At 37.0% G+C, this 16,608-nt stretch overlaps 1 protein-coding gene across 12 annotated transcripts in view; it reads right to left on the bottom strand.

The window, feature by feature from the left end:
- Positions 1-787: 787 nt before the first annotated feature.
- Positions 788-16,608, bottom strand: part of LOC116243275 (macrophage mannose receptor 1-like) — a 41,633-nt gene continuing 25,812 nt past the window's right edge. For 2 of the 12 annotated variants that reach the window (XM_090142894.1, XM_090142887.1), the window contains exons 25-33: positions 16,070-16,235; positions 14,093-14,245; positions 12,719-12,835; positions 12,307-12,474; positions 11,140-11,175; positions 5,374-10,787; positions 5,164-5,193; positions 3,434-4,615; positions 789-2,535 (exon numbers count right to left, since the gene is read on the bottom strand). In XM_090142894.1, the coding sequence (XP_089999020.1) occupies positions 10,588-10,787; positions 11,140-11,175; positions 12,307-12,474; positions 12,719-12,835; positions 14,093-14,245; positions 16,070-16,235 (840 nt within the window). In that variant the 3' untranslated portion in view covers positions 789-2,535; positions 3,434-4,615; positions 5,164-5,193; positions 5,374-10,587. The other 10 variants (XM_090142889.1, XM_090142890.1, XM_090142888.1 and 7 more) reach the window with 10 other exon arrangements.

Here is a 16,608-nt window from a genome sequence, read left to right as displayed (position 1 = left end):
ATTTCATTTTTAATTTGCTAATTGAGCCAATGATTATTCACAATTGCAAACTCGTTGCAGTTCTGCAGTTCATTTCTCTGCAACATGGTTTTCACTACTGTCATAAAAATCCAGACGAGTAGAAAATGAAAACTAGCAGACTAAAATTTCCCTTCTTTGCAATTTTCCTTGTATTCCCTGTGCAATAACAAAACACTGCTCTGATGACCCTACTTAGACTTGAATGTGTCTTTTTCAACAGCAAAAAATACTGATCATGACAGAAATGTATTCTTTAGAGCTCTGTATTAATTCTATCTTCCACAGATTCATCATAGCTGAGAGAACTGACTTTGTTGGTTTTTTTTGCTTGAAAAAGTGACACTTTTAGTTGCTCACTATTTTTCTACTATAAACGTAAAGAGAAGACAAAAGAGCAAAGTTACTGAACACAGAAAATACTGGAATGATAATTTTGTGTAATGATTGCTTAAGGCTGGCAATAATTCTAAATTACTTTCTTAATGGATTCAATGCAAAGCATTGGAGTAATATTTACTATCAAAACAACTTCTAAGGAAAATAAAAACGCGTGACTAAATAATGAGTGCTTCAAACAGTGTAATTTGAAAATATTTCTTTGTCTGTCAAATATAACATCATAGGTATTTGTTGCCATAGCTATTTAACCACAAGTTTGTTTTGTTTAATACAATGTTGTGGGACATGCCCAGATGATAGAATTATTGAAATCTCTGATGAATTTATAAGACTGCGATGAATTTCACTGACAAAAGAGCTTGTTTAAGTACAATTTATGCCATTCTAAAACCAATTTAAATATAGAAAATAACTCACTGGCCGGGATTGACATTTGCCATACAAAATCCATCACAACAGATGTCTCAATTCCCTGAGACAGGAAAGACAGATAAAGTACACGGGCTAGATACTCACAAATTATTGAACTTGAATTCATTCAGTACACCTCATCCATCATATTTACATAAGGCCCCATTCCTGCCAGTCATCGCATAATGTGCAGCGCAGAGCATTTGACTAGAGCAGAGCCTAAATGGGAGCACAAAGAAACACAGCTTACTCTAGGCAAGTCTCTATTTTTAGCAGAAGTGAATTTCATATAAACTTCTTAGGGAGCAGCTGTACGTGGTCACAGGCTTGTTTATATTGCTGTGTCTTATTTCACTTTTGAACGTGATTTTTAAACTGTTTTTGCTAGACTGGAAAAATAAAAAGTGATGTAAAGAAACTTTTCATTTCTTGTTTTAAACGGACTTAAAGCCAAGCTACATTACAAGGTATATATGGGCATGTTTATAAAGTAGAAGAAACCAGTGTAATGATTAATTCAATCTTGTATACAAACAAAGGTAAAACCTGAAAAAAATTATGTCAGCTACAGTCAGTGTTCCTTTACTTTTTTAGCTTTCAAGCAGCAAAACTATAGCAACCAAAGTGCAAGAGAGGGTATCACAAAGATGGTGTTTTTTTTTTAAAGAAGCATCAAGAACAAGAGCACTCCATTCCCCAGAATAAGAAATCATGCAGATGAGGCAGTAAAGCAGCACGGTTAAACAAGGAGCTGCTGACCAGGCTGACGGAAAAGCGGAAAAGTATAAGCAGTGGCATGGGATAAGTGGCTTCTACTCTGCCCTTATAAGGCCCCATCTGGAGTACTGCATGCAGACCTGAGGGCCTCGGTACAGGAGGGATGCAGAGCTGTTGAAGTGGATCTAGAGGGGGGCCATGAAGATGATCAAAGGGCTGGAGCACCCCTCTTGTGAGAAAAGGTTGAGGGAGCTGGGCTTGTTTAGCTTGGAGAAGAGAAGGCTCTGGGGAGACCTCATGGTGGCCTTCCACAGTATCTGAGGGGAGCATTTCATATTTGAGGATTTTTTACACAGTCTAGTAGTGACAAGGGGCAATGGCTTTAAACTAAACGAGGGGAGATTGAGGTTAGATTTTAGGAAGAAATTTTTTACTCAGAGGGTGGTGAGGCCTGGAACAGGGTATTCTGAGAGGTTGTGGATGCCCCATCTCTGGAAGCATTCAAGGCCAGGCTGGGTGGCATCCTAGGCAGCCTGGTCTAGTGGTTGGCAACCCTGCCCATGGCAGGAGGGTTGGAACTAGATGATCTTAAAGATCCCCTCCAATGTAAGCCATTCTGTGATTCTATATAATTCAGTAAGAGTAAGAAACCATTTCTTCAGGTTCTCACTGCCCTGTAACTGCAGATATTGGGAAAAAAGGAAACAAACAGAAGCAATGAGCTGACAATATTTATGATGATACAGACAAATTTTTACATATTTCTCATCTCCAGACCAGTATGAGAGCATCTGTAGTCATGAAGCTAGATACTGAATACAGTTGTGGGTTTTTTTAAATTTTATTTTATTTCAGGCAGTGTAGGCTTATCTATCAGTTAAAAGAAAGCTGAGGTTGACTTCTTCTTGAAGACTGGTAATTTAACAGGACAGCTGGCTTTCTCCTGCAAAGCCTGACAAACAGCAGAGCTGGCAGAACAGCAGAAAACTGGAAAGAAAGAAAAAAAAAAAAAAGAGCAGATCAACTAATAAAAAAACACATATCTGAATAACTGGTGAGATATCTAAATGGCTGCCATAAAGGCTGCTATGCAGAAACACATTATTTGTTGCCCTATATTTAATCTTTACAGCTTAAGCATTGAGAATTCTAAGTATCATTAGATTTGAAGGAGAAATAAACTATGCTGCTCTGCATTTCGAGCATCATTTAAAGATAAAGATGGAGTTGAACATTCGTTATTTAGTCCCAAAGGCAAAGATTAAAGGATGTTATTAATGTAACTGAGAAGCAAAAAAGGGCACAGAAAGGAAATTCTGCAGGAAACAAGCCAGCATATTTCTGAAACAAAGCTGACACTACAAAGGCAATCTTAGGAGAGTACTAAATATTTGTTTCTAATGCTTGGTAGTTGTTGGAAAATACGTAAACTCTTCATAAAATAATTAAGAGATATGGTACAAGAATAGTTTGACGAGTTAATTCAGTTAAACTTTACTACATCTGGGCTCTGATTAAAGCAGGCAGTTACAAATGTTTTCTGGCCTTGCAATGCATGCATTGCTAGTACTATACAAACATTTCTCTGAATACAATAATGCATCATGGCCCTACATACTTGCTAATCACCTGAATCAATAACAAAGCAATATCTTTAGAGTATAATAAAGTAAAAAACCCAGCATCTTTCAGAACACCTGTCTGTTGACTTTCTACTCATGTCCTGAGCTCCACGAATGATTTCATACAAATAAAGAGATGACATTTTAGGTTTGTGCTTCAAATACAGGGAAACCATTAAATAAGAAAACATGCAAGTTCTTGTAAAAAGATATATTTTCTTTTCCAAGGCAAAATTAAACATTGCTTCAAGCTTTCATAATACCTCAGTGGCAGGCAAACGGAAGTTGATTGTTTTGGCACTAAAAAAAAGCAGACACAATCAAATCAGCAGACACATGGAAGGGGGAAAAGCATATCTGATAGCCCTCCAGAGCCAGAGGTCACACTTGGATAATTATATTCAGCAGATCTTTGCAGACTTATACTCGAGATATGGTAAATCCATTTTTATCACTGTGCTATCCCATGGCAATTAAAATGCTTATGATTCTCTATACTTCCATAATATTTGACCCTTAATCACTGTCTTATTACTGAAAACTGCTAGTGTATTTAAACTGATTGTGCACTGTAACCCAATCACAGAATTTATTTTGATATCCTTTTCCTGTACGTCTTCTAGACCTTATGTATCTTTTTCAGTCACAGCCCTATACATTATAGCTGCATTTTTCCTAATAACTCTTACATGCTTTTCGAATGTTACAGGGGACTGACCAAATGCTTTTCAGTAGGTTGTCAGAAAAATAGTTGCTGCACAGGCTTTTTTATATTTTTATTTTTCCCACATACATAGCAGTGTTTGTAGTTCCCATTTTGTTATCTCAGCAGTAGACAAATCTTTAGGTCTTCACAGTCAAGTTCCAATTTTGACAAATATGTATAACTTTGGGTTTTTGCCAAACATCATAATTAGCTTTCTTCTAGGTGATCTACAATAACACATGAACCATGCTAGCCATGTGTATACCAGACCCCTACAATTCTAGAGTGTGAGACATGATTTTGTAATACAAAAAATCCCACATTTAGTCTTCTATAAACTATCATATGTATTTCCCAATTCTTCTATTATTGTATTTGCCTCAGAGAAATTCAGTTTACCTCTGAGAAAGTTAGATCTGTTTTTAGTGCTAAAGAAACACAAAGATTGTTTCACAGATTGAAATGGTATTTGTCACTTTATATTCCTTTGGCACTGAAGATCTATTCAGGAACGGATTATGTACTAAAGCAAACAGCAACTTCAAGGTTGCTTTTTTCTGACACAGTCGCTATGCCAGCGACGTTTCTCCAGCATTTTCCAACAAGGTCTTTTGTTCTTGGGATTAACCTGAGTTTTCACTTCAAAAAGCAGTTTTTTTTCTGAAATCTTATGTATGTGTCGTAATAGTTCACAGGACAAATCTGTTCACAGGTAACTGAAGTCTTCCATTTCTTCCTCCTGTGTTTGAAGGAAAAACAGGAAAAAACAGAGAGAAATACTGTAAGCAACTATACTGATGACATCTGATGTGTCAGTGTTGTATGGTCTCTAAGTGCAATTCCATTTCACTTTTTTGGAAAATTAGCAAACAAATGCACCTAATGAAAGTCTGGGAAAATGTGAAAGCAACAAAATGAGCACTTACTGAAAGACAGTAAATGGACAATTACTGGAAGAATGATGATAAAGAGAGATAATTTCATCCTGACAGTAACAAGAAAGTAAAGTTGGAAATAAAAGTGGCCATTAAATATTCTCAAGAGGGAGAAATTCAGAGAGTAAACAAGTTTCTGAAATTGAGCCATGAGAATTCCTGTCAGTTCTAATACTACTAATAAGTTAATATGCTTGGCATTTTTGGGGACTTTCCAGTTTTAAGATCGAAAAGCAATTAACTGAACTCTAACATGCTTCTGTGAGATAAGCACACATTATTATCCCTTTATCGCTGAGGGAGAAGCAGAGCAAATGGTTTTTGATTCATCACATAGTGCACAGATGCCTACCTGGAATACTGAAGTGGTGATCCCACAGGGCTTGCAAGGGAAGAAAAAAGAAAAGCAGAAGAAAACAATTAACATTTTACTACATTTGCTTTATTTGAAAGTCAAATGTAAGAGCTATGAGAAAAAAAAAATAATAAATCCTTTGACCCTCATTAGACCACTAAAAGAGCATTCCAGCTGGAGAGATGACCAGCACATTATCTCACTCACCAGCTAAAAAGTTAATTATGAAATCGGAATCAGTTCTCCTTTCATCTTGTCTCCCTGCAGTTCATTTACGTGCCCCAAGGCTGTGCAGCGATGCTCACGACCGCACGCAGGCCGTGCTGAGCGCACCGCGCCCCGCCCCGCCGCAGCGCAGCCCGACTGGGCAGCGAGTGCTGGATAGCTCAGGCCGTTTCCTGGCAGAGAAGGAAGTCCGCTTCCACGCCACAGGTGTCCTCGACGTTTCTGTCAGCGTTTACTGCAGCGAAAACAAAGTTGAGAGCCCAAGTTGGGCTCGCTCCGAGCCCGCAGCCTGTCGCTCGCTCGCTAGGTGTCGCCGCCGGCTGCCGCGGAACATGGCGCTCAGCGCGGCCGCCATCTCGGCCGGGAAGCCGGTGGCGCGGCGCCGCCACGAGTCGGGCCGCTGTCCGGGTCCTGCCCTTGCTCGGGCGTTCTGCCTCTTGATCTGCTGGCACGGGCGCCATCTGCCCACCCCTGGTGCCAAGCAGGCTTCTGATATCGTGGAATTGTATCACCAAATGGCGTGGGTTGTAAGGACCTTAAAGCCCACCCAGCTCCCCCACCCGTGCCTCAGGCTGCCCAGGACCCCATCGAAACTCGTCGTGAGTGCCTCCAGAGATGGGGCATCCGCACCTCTGGGCAGCGGTACCAGTGCCTCACCTCTTCGATGTAAAGAATTTCCTCCTAACATCTATAGAATCGTGGGCTGGACTGCATCCACATGAGCTCTGAGTATCTCCCAGCCTGGAGGCTTCGCAGCCTCTGTGGGCTGCCAGTGGAAGTCTTCGAGGCACAAACAAATCAGGGTGCTTTCTGTGTGCTGAAAATACACTCCCTGATGGCCATTCTTTATGATTTATCTACAGCTAGAGCTATAATACTGTACAGACTAATGAGGCTACATAAATTAAAAATAATTTCTGTCCAGATTTAGCAGAAGAATTGAAAATTTCTTACAAGAGTTTATCTGCTTGTTCACCAAAAATAGTGATCTTCTAACCTGGCATTAAGATAATGAACACTGTTTAAAATGTGCAAAAGGATTATTATTATTTTTTTTTTTTTAAGAATTGTAATAAACTAACTTGCATTTTACGAATTGATTTCATTGATTCAGCCTGGTATATACAGCAGTTTATACAGATCAGCAAAGATAATTGTTCCACTGATGCTTCCTGACAATAACTGTAAACAAACAGGTAGCAGAATAAAAAAGAATTAATTAAAATTATTGCAGGCATAATTGGTGAAAAAAAAATAACAAGATGAATTGTTTGATCACTCATTTTATGGTCTTCTGTTTGAAACATACCAAGCAGGAGAGAGCTAAATTTCATCATCCCGGCATCCTTGGTGCTGTATTTACAATCTCCAAAGACTTGTGATTCACTGTGTGTCTATCTCTTGCAAGGTATGAGTGCACCTGTCTCCACTGCTCTCAGCTGAATGTAACTGGGAAAGTGAAATTACTGCTCTTAATACCATCTTCTTCCTCTTGTGCCTTTTCTTCTTCCTTATCATATTTCTTCTCTTTCCAAATGTTGAAACGATCAACTTGTTTTAAAAGAAATCTGCTTGAATGAATCAAGACAACACCTTTACAACATTCTTGTAAGGAAAGCAGAAACAAAGATTTAAATTGCTGGATGGTATAACTGGAGTAGCTGTAGTAATTACATGCAGTAATGTTTGTATACTCCATCTTCTGTATTCTTCTTTTGTGGGCATGTTTTTGTCTTATGTTAAAGCAGTCAGGACTGCAGCAGCTGCAGCATGTCTCAGACAACTTCCTGTTTTCCAGAAAGGAACGTTATGATCATCTTTAATACCGTATAAAAGTCTTGAATTGCTAAATTTTTTCCTCCCTATAAAAATTTGTTTTGGGTGGAGAAGTAGGGAACAAGGGGAAGCTTATTTAAAATGTGTAGTAACAACTGTTTGTGAAGGAATATCAGTTCTTAAAAATCCTAAATATTTTTAGCTGTTGTACAGTGAGAAAAAAAAAATGTTTCTGCAATTCCTGTTTATTCTGTGAGCTTAAGCATACCGGGATCAGAGTCGCCTATGATTCGTTTTACTGATGTCATTACAGCAGTTGTATGTTCATTTGATTCTAACTTCAAAACTTACAGGCAGTGTGATAAGTCTCAAGCAGACTACATGCTGCTGTTTCTGAGTCACCATTCCTTCTCCCTTATTTACAATACCATCCTTTCTTCTTCAGCGTTCACTATTTGGCACCACTCCTCCCTTCTCATTATTTTACCAATAAAACCAACAACGTCCTGCAATGCTACTCTGGGTAGCATTTTATACACTAAAATTTACCATTCTATCAACAGTTTAATCAATCAGTATCTAGCAGTAGTTATAAGAAAATGTTCCAATAGATGTAAAGCCAAACTAGCACGGGAAACTGATAAGACTGACTCTCAGAAAGTTGCCACTGTAGTTCTGAGACAATGATTGAGTTCTAATTTCATACATCTCCCTATTTTTACTCCAATATTTTGAACACTATATAATTTCAGCTTTTCTGCAGCCAGAGTTACAAAATAAAAGTTTTCCTTGGGCTGCAAGAATATTAAGGGTTCTCTATTTCCATTGCTGAGTGATATTTTCCTGCCACAGATTGATCACAGCGTACTTCTAGAGAAGATATCCTTCAAAAACTGGTAAGGAAAACCAAGAATTATTTATAAAAGCAAGGTGAGCAGTTATATGTGCACACACACACACGCTCCAGTATAAACACTTATGTTTAACAGCAGGGGCAGTATGTCTTCTCTTCCCCATGATAAGGCTAATTTTAACTGAGATATTCATAATAAGCAATATCTTTTCATGTTCCAGGCACTGAACTGAGAGTGGATTAGCATATACAGGTCTTTTTGAAGAGAAGCAGGCAGACATCTGTCTTGGACAGTGAGATAATGCATAATGCACTGGTAGGAGTGAACCTACGTAATTTAACCAAGCGTGCAGTAATCTTTTGTGTCTGAACTATGTATGAGATGTTCAGTAAGGTGCCAGTTCAAACAATAAATAGATCAAAAAAGACGTGTAGAGGAATTGGAGTATTCCTGAAACACAGATTCCTGTCCCAGTGACTGTTCTTGCTTGAATGAATAAGCCGTCCTTACTGTGGCAATGCTGTTCCATGCTGCCAGTAATGATGACTACCTATCTAACATGAGCTGAATTGCTTTTAAGTATAGAACAGGAAAAGCACTTTCACTCTTTGCTCATCCAGAAAAGACAAGTATAGCTGTTTATCCCCAGATTTCTGTAGCACGTATCCGGAAACAATTTAATCTTTAGTCTTCTCAGTGGGAAACAGGTGGTGTTTTTCTCCTTCCATTTTTATCCAAAGTCCTCAATTATTTCCTATTTCCTCTTGAGAATAAATGTGACTTCTTTTTCATCACAGGAGCAATGGGATTAGGATTTACTGTATCAATTTAGGAATTTTTTGTTATGTGTTTTTATTTCAGGGCTTCCCTAGGTATTCAAAGGGCATTAATTACAGAATTTGCTTTTGATTCACTGCATTTTTATCTCTCTAAATAATCTGCAGTTTTTGGTGGTGGGTGTTTTTACCACATCTCTTCATTAAGTACAGTCACACAGACATACTAGAAAGGGAAAACCTCTTACAATCTAGGTATGTCCCTCAATATCTCACAGATTCCCTACAAACTCAGCCAAAGCTGTAGAATAAGGCATGTCCATCCAACAAAGGAGTGTAAGAGAAGAAATGAAAGCTCAGGCAAAAACATCTGATACCAAATATGTGATGCCTTGATAAAACAACTGAAGCAAGGAGCTACTTCCATTCTAAGTCGCTAACAATAATATTTTTACTTTATTGCTTACTAGCTATCTAGAGAAAAGGTCAATTATAAGGATAATATAAATATGTTCTCAAGCCAGTCAGACACAAACATGTATATCCTGGTGCATAAACCTATTCCGCATGTACAACTTACTCTGCTTAAATAAGAATTTTAACATTTTTGTCAGTCATCTTAACCATAGGAAATCCTGACTACAGTTCTTACAGATAGTTCTGAGAGAGCATCTGTTTCTCCTTACAGATGCTTGGTAGAAGCTCCTTTGCTCTAGCTTCTTCATACATTTCTTTTCCTGAGTCCTTCTGTTTGCCAGGTGCCCTACTTGCTTGGAACAAGATGTTTCCATAACTCAGTGGGGATGAGAAACATGCAGAATGATTGACTGCCTGGAAGAAAACACTGCTACTGCGTACAGCTGAAAAATCTCTGAAAGGGAATCTAATGGAGTACATTAACAAATGAAATTACAATAGGAATGGAAGAATTTTGTTTCAAAAAGCATAGAAGTGATTTTATTCCTCTAAACTGGAATGTTAATGAATTATGAGATAACCTTATGCAATATAATGTAGGTATTTATCACACCTGCGTAGATTTTTTTTAAAAGAGGCATCAATATTGCATTCTGAAAGCATAATTACTTAAGTAAAACCCAATAGAAAGATCATCTCTTGTTGTATTAATTTGAACCTTGTGGAAAAATTTAATACTTACAAAATAATACAAAAGTGCAAGGTCATAGAAAATTACACAATTGTTCCCAAAGTTCTGATCGGGAATCTTTTCAATTAGACCAGGAATCTTTCTACAGGAATCTTTTCAATTACTTTTCATCTATGTATTTACTTATTTGTAAGGAGACGGTATGTAACTCACAGAGACAAGTATGATAGTAGGTTTTACATTAATGAAAAGATACTGTAACAAACTGTGAAGCTGCAATTCTGCAATAAGCAGCATTTCTTCCCTTCATAGTCTAAATAACACCAAAGCAGTACAACAGGAAAAATTATGAAAAGATAGGAGTAATTATTTCCTTCGTATGCAAAAACAAAAAGAAAAATGAGTTAAATAAACGATTTCACATAATAAACATCATAGGCTTGACCTGACTCTTCTCAGCCACACTCATTTATGTGAAAAACAGGTGTACTCTTCATACTATACAACAAATTGAAACATTTTGGAGAACATATCTGTGTGTGTGCGCGCATGTTTACATAACATATCTGTGAACGGATAAGACTATTATTTGAGTAGAAAAATACGAAGCTGCCATGAGATCTGACTAACAGTTGCATAGATTGGTTTTTGTTTTTTTGGAACTTATGGGTATTTTGTCAGACTACTTGTTGGTATATGCATCATTTCCTTGGATATCCACTGCTGCTTCTGATCCACTCATTCTGGCTGAAATACTTACTTGGTTTCGTCCCTTGTTCCTCAAGTAGAAGTAAACTGCACTTACAGCTCCAACTATAAAAAGGGCTAATAAAACAAACAGCCATATGATGCCAGTAGAAAGCACTGTCTCCATTTTCTGTCCTGTAAATTGGTGAAATCGAATCATCGAATCAGCACTTTCAATCTTAAGAGGTTTCAGAATCCAATCATAAACAACATTTCTTTAACAAAAAGTCAATAAAATGGAATACACAGGTAGATTTTCCATTCAACACATTGGGTTTCTTCATTCACACAACTAAATAAGTTACAATTAGAAAAGTTTGACCAAAAAAGAGTTTAATTTAGAATTACCTGTATTTCCTGCCCCTAGATATGGATTAAGTTTATGGAACTTTAATTTTTAAGTACTCTCAAAATTAGTATTTAGAAACTGTATTATTATTTTCATGTTGCATTTGAATATCTCTCACTGAAAAGTAAGTCTGCTTACCCATATTTTCTGGTGACATCTCTGTCTTTTCTGCAGCTTTCAAAAGGAAAAGAAAACATTTATTCTGAATGCTCAAAAAAAGGGAAGAAATGTAAAATTCCTAAGACAAGATGTTCCTGAGAATTCGCCCCAAACCCACCTGCCCTCTCAGGGAGATAGAACTAAGCACATGCAAACTCTAGAAGAAATATCACAGCATTCTACTGATCTGATACTAGCCAACAAGAAATGAGATTATAGCCAAATTTCTGTTACTTCCAAATGGATTTTCAAATGTGTTTATTTCTGAGAAACTGCCCACACAATCTGTATTCTTTTTTAAGCATTTTCAGAAGCTGAAACATTTCATGAATGGAGATCTTGTAAGTTAGAAACGTATAATGAGGACATTGAGTTGAATATGATCTGTGAGTTTAGCCTCTTTCTGCTGGAGAAAGCTATTCCCTCTGGATGTAATCCCTACTGTAATTGCACTTCCTAAACTTATCAGGTAAGTGAAAGGTGAACAGAAATGGTCTTGTTATTTACCACTTTCATTGTGTCATTCAGCTATTAAATCTTTGAATTTTCTAGCAGGTGATCATTTTCGCATCAAGAGGCAATCAGCATTTTATTAAATGTGACTTTACAACGCTAAAGATTGATAACATAGATTCCCATGTCACTCTTAGTCCTCAAATCATCAGCTCAAAGGAAAGTAATCATCAAATCCAGAGTCAGACAGAGTTTGCTTCACAATTCAACAGAACAAGATTTTTTGAGAAAATACTCTATTGAAATGAAATAAGAATTGCTGCTTTTGAACTTAGATGGTGTGATATTTGATGGAAGGATCTAAGAAAAACTGTCTTTTTATTAAAAAATGAGAAGTCTTCGTTCTTTCGGTTAAACATAGATATCTGAAGTATTCTTGAGAGCTGCATGGAGCTGCTGATGGCAGTTTTACAGGACTTGGAGCTGCAGCCTTATGAGGAGGCAGTCAGTATCCACGTGGAATATCCTGCTGTCCCTGAGGCCTCAGTATTTTGGCAACAGAGTGCTGCTATTGTTGTTTGCTGATTTTACACACAAGTTTGTAATATTTTATGTTTTTACATGTTTTACAAGGTATAATTTAAATACATTTTGAGACATTATTAGCCTCAATATGTTAGAAGTGCTACTTACTTTTTGCTTTTTTACAGATATATCCTTTTCTGAAAGAACAGACGTTGGTGTTCCAGAACCCAGTCAATGCACATACTTCTCCACAGTCTTTATGCATTCTGTTCATAGGCTCCCCAATTTGCCAGTTGACAAAATCCAATTCTGACTTGTCTGTCCATATCCATTGTTCTGATATTTAAAATAAGTGTATATGTATAAAACAATGACATAGAACAGGTTGTGATAGGGAAAACAGCAAATTTTAACATGGATAATTGTTTCTGTTAGAGTTCTAAGTGTACGTAAACATGTGTTGAAAAAAACATATTTGATTTTTATGTAGTTTTCTAATATGGATTTTTGCTTTCTTCTTAACAATGTATAATAATTCTGTATTATATGATAATACATGATTAAAAAATGAAGATATTACCTCTGTCATCTCTCTTTAGCCCTATCCAAAAGTTTGGAGATTTTCCATGAAGTATCTTAATGGTTTCTGCCAGAAAGTTTGCTTCAGTATAGTCTCCTACAGATACCAAGTCAGCAGCTGAAAAGCATTAATGCATACATCATGTCTCCTTTTTTTACAGGTTAAGTAGCAAAACACTTGAAAAATATTACTGATTCAAGTAGCATTCACAAGTCTTGTTATGGTTATTGTAATACTATATTGTATATTGAGCATGAGTGATCTGTGTGGCTACAAGTCAGTAAGAAGACAGGGATTTTTTGTTTAGTCTTCTGCAATTTAGAGAAGACAAATTGCTCTCTTTCAACGCTTTTGGATAGATCCAGCCACACTCCAGACTGCAGGTAGGCTGAAAGTGATATGTGGGATGTTTTCAGCACCATGCATCCTGTCACTACAGCTCTGTCACTTGCCAGTGGCTGGGCAGCATTTTTAGCAGTACTTGAATTGTGAAGGTGCGCAGTTGGACTAGATTATCTTGGAGATCTTTTCAAACCTTGATGATTCTATGATTCAGCATCCAGAAGTTATTATATTTTCCAAATCCCCAGCAGTACCAATTCACACGTGTTATGAAACCAGGAAATCACCTATCTGATTTTGCCATGGGTTGTATGTGCTGCAGAAGTGTAGGAACCTACAGCATGCACAAATGTTCAAATGCAATTTTTCCTTCTTGCTACTAGGTTACTTGCAATTAAAAAGAGTACCACTCAGAAATACAACATCGATGCATAGGGTGTCTCCTATTCTTACTTACACTAAAATGTAAGCTGTTTCACAGTAATGCTCAGTTAAAAGTAAAGAGAAATCTGAGACGTGGAATAAAACATTGACCCTAATCCACATAGACTTCTTTTCCCCACACTACAGCTGACAGCTTGAAGTGCTTCCAGAGCAGGACAGAGTGTGTTTTACTGATTCATGGAAGCCAGGTGACTCCTCAATCTCATTTATGGTCCAGACATTCAGATTAAACAGTGCCTTGGTACTAACAACAACATCAAAAACGCAAACAAACGAAAAAACCTTTCCTACAAGTGTTCTAGTTCATGTTGTGAACTAAAAGAGTTTTTCTTTTTTCTCCAATTACCGATTTCCATAGAACTAGTAGGAACTTGTTTTTTGTTTTTTGGGTTTTTTTTTAGATAATGTTTCTCCTGGTAATTGAGATATCAAGTATATTATGAAATGTCCTGAATCTCGTTTTCCTCAAAAAGCAATCTAAAAGCATCATTTGAAGTTCTGAAGTAATATAAGGCATTAATATCAATATCACCCATTATTTTATGAATTTCACTGCATCTTCAGTCTTTCTAAAACACAACAACTCACCTAGTCGGGCACACTCCTGATGAGCTTGAGACCAGCTTTTTTTCCTGACAGCCTCAAAGTAGTAGCAGTGACCATGGAAAGGTATCCAAGACTTGTGTCCTTTTGATTCAGGGCATTTTCCAGGAAGCTGAGGGGGCTCAGTAGGGGCCATTACTAATAAGAAATAGGTATTGGAAGTTTTAATTTTTTTTTTTCCCATTATACTTATATAAGACAAGATGAAAAAACCTGTATTAGGTTTGTCGTCAGAGAACTGAAACATGTTCTAATAAGAGCTTGAGTACAGCTTTGTTTGAGAACTTACTTCACTTCTTTTATTTGTCAAGATAGATACACTAGGCTGTAAGAATTGTGAATTATCTGTAATTATGATTTTTGTCATGAATAAGTCAATAAAATATCCAACTGGTTTTCTAGCATAAATATCTGCCTGACTATTTAAAACTTATTTTAAAAATGGTTTCTGACTTCAGCATCAGTTTTTGACAGGATCAAAACCTTGTACCAGAAACTGTAGTTGTGAATGAAAGGGTTATAACTTAACACAGCTTGCAGAGTTTTTTATTAAACTGCATCCTAAATAAATTCCATAGTGATCGATACATTAGGAAGATTTTGGATGAGAAGATAAATGCAGATGGAAAGAAAATTAAATGCTCTGCCAAATTGCATTTTCTTCCTGTGAGTCTTCCACAGTCCACTTCTCCCCTCGTTAAGGAACATTCAACTCTCAAATTAGATTTCCATAATATTGAAGTAGAAAAGGATATTATATATAAACTCCAAGGATTTTATTTTGTCAAATTACAGCATCATGAGATGTAAAATTGCATGCCAAATCACATTTTCTAATAGTTCAATATCTTCCATAATATTGAAGAAAACAAGAATATTTTGCTGAACCATAAAATTAGAAGGTTCTTCAGTGGGTTATACTTTGTCCTTGTGCTCACAGGTGACAAGTTGATATATAATTACATCATTTGGAACAGATGTTTGTCATTGCTATTCTTAGCAATTCTTCCAGTAATAGAAATTCTCTGACCTGTCTTTAATTTGTGTTTTCTGTATTTTCTCCTGTGTTTGGTAAAGGCTTTGGATTCGTTAAAAATCAAGTTTTTCTTCCTGTATTTCTGTCTATTACTCATTTTCCATATCATATCAGATAAAAGAATAATTAAATTCAATTTCTTTAGGGTTGGTTTGCAATATTTAAATTTGATCATCTGTTTAGATGAATTATTTCCACCATTTTTTAATTAATTAATCCATTTCTCTTAGCATTCTGTTTCTTAGTCATTTGCACAATCTCAATTATAATCTTCCTTTATTAATTCTTGTTTTCTAGTAATCTGAATATCCTATTTGAATAGCAGTCTTTTCAATTTCTGATACCCCAAACTGTGTACAGAACTTCATGAATGAAGTTTCTGAGTAGCTAAGTAATCGATGTCTTGATTTCTTAGGGTTCTGGTAATGACTATTATGAATTTTATTTACTTCCAGGAAGAATTCCCAACAACACTTAATGTGTGTAATGCTGTAATGGGATGATAACAGCAGGGTGGCAAATTCTTTGGCTATAACAAATGATAATGAGCCCAAACAGATGCAGAAATGAAGGAAAAAAGAGCTGCTTACCATTGGAAGGCCTCAGTTAGGCAGGGATTTCTGGCAAGAGATGCCCTCACCTCCACTGCCAACCCTTAAATGAGGTCTGGGAAGGGGTGGATCCTGGCTGCATCCCTTCCAGTTACTCAGGTGCATTCCAAATACCGGAGCTCCTCAGGGCTGGCCCTGCCTTCCCACCAGATGCTCAATCACTGTTTCAGGACATTACTTAGCATTTCCACCACAATGTGTTAGTTAGCTGCTTATGTATTCTGATATACTAGTGCATAAGACAAGGTGCTTTATTATACTAGCACAGTTGGTAGATCCTCACACCCTTTATCTAAAACATATTAAATCACTTACCATCTGACTTCTTACAGATGGAAAAGAGTTTCTCCTCGCATGAAGCTGTCTTCCAGGTTCCATCAGTATCTAAGTAGACACATGCTAATGTCTGTTTTGGTTCCCTGCTGGACCACTTGCTGTAAACTAATCTCCATCTGTCAATCCAATGATACTTGCCCCCGGTCTGGAAGTAAAATGCATGCAGTAATTTCAGGGATGCTGAGAGTCATAAACCTACTACATAGGGTCCTTAGAGGACTCTCATGTAACCAGTATGGATTCAAATGCTTACAATTGCCACTTTTTTGTGCTTGCTAAACTGCAACAAGATGTGCAGTGTCTGTTACGCACAGATATGACTGCAGAGTAATTTTCTTTCAGTCATCCAAAAAGTATCTACCAGTAATTCAGAATATTTTTTGAGTATGGGGATATGGAATGGCGAAATATGAAAAAAAAAAAAAAAAAAAAGGAGGGAAACATGAGTGAAGACAGAAAAACTGAGAATTAGGTAAGACAAAGTTGGTATCTCCACCCAAAAAGTCTGCATGTTGTGG

The sequence above is a fragment of the Phasianus colchicus genome, chromosome 6 (assembly GCF_987193195.1).
Source record: "Phasianus colchicus chromosome 6, bPhaCol1.hap1.1, whole genome shotgun sequence".
In the NCBI taxonomy this organism is placed as follows: Eukaryota; Metazoa; Chordata; class Aves; order Galliformes; family Phasianidae; genus Phasianus; species Phasianus colchicus.
This window is presented reverse-complemented; position numbering and strand designations above follow the sequence as displayed.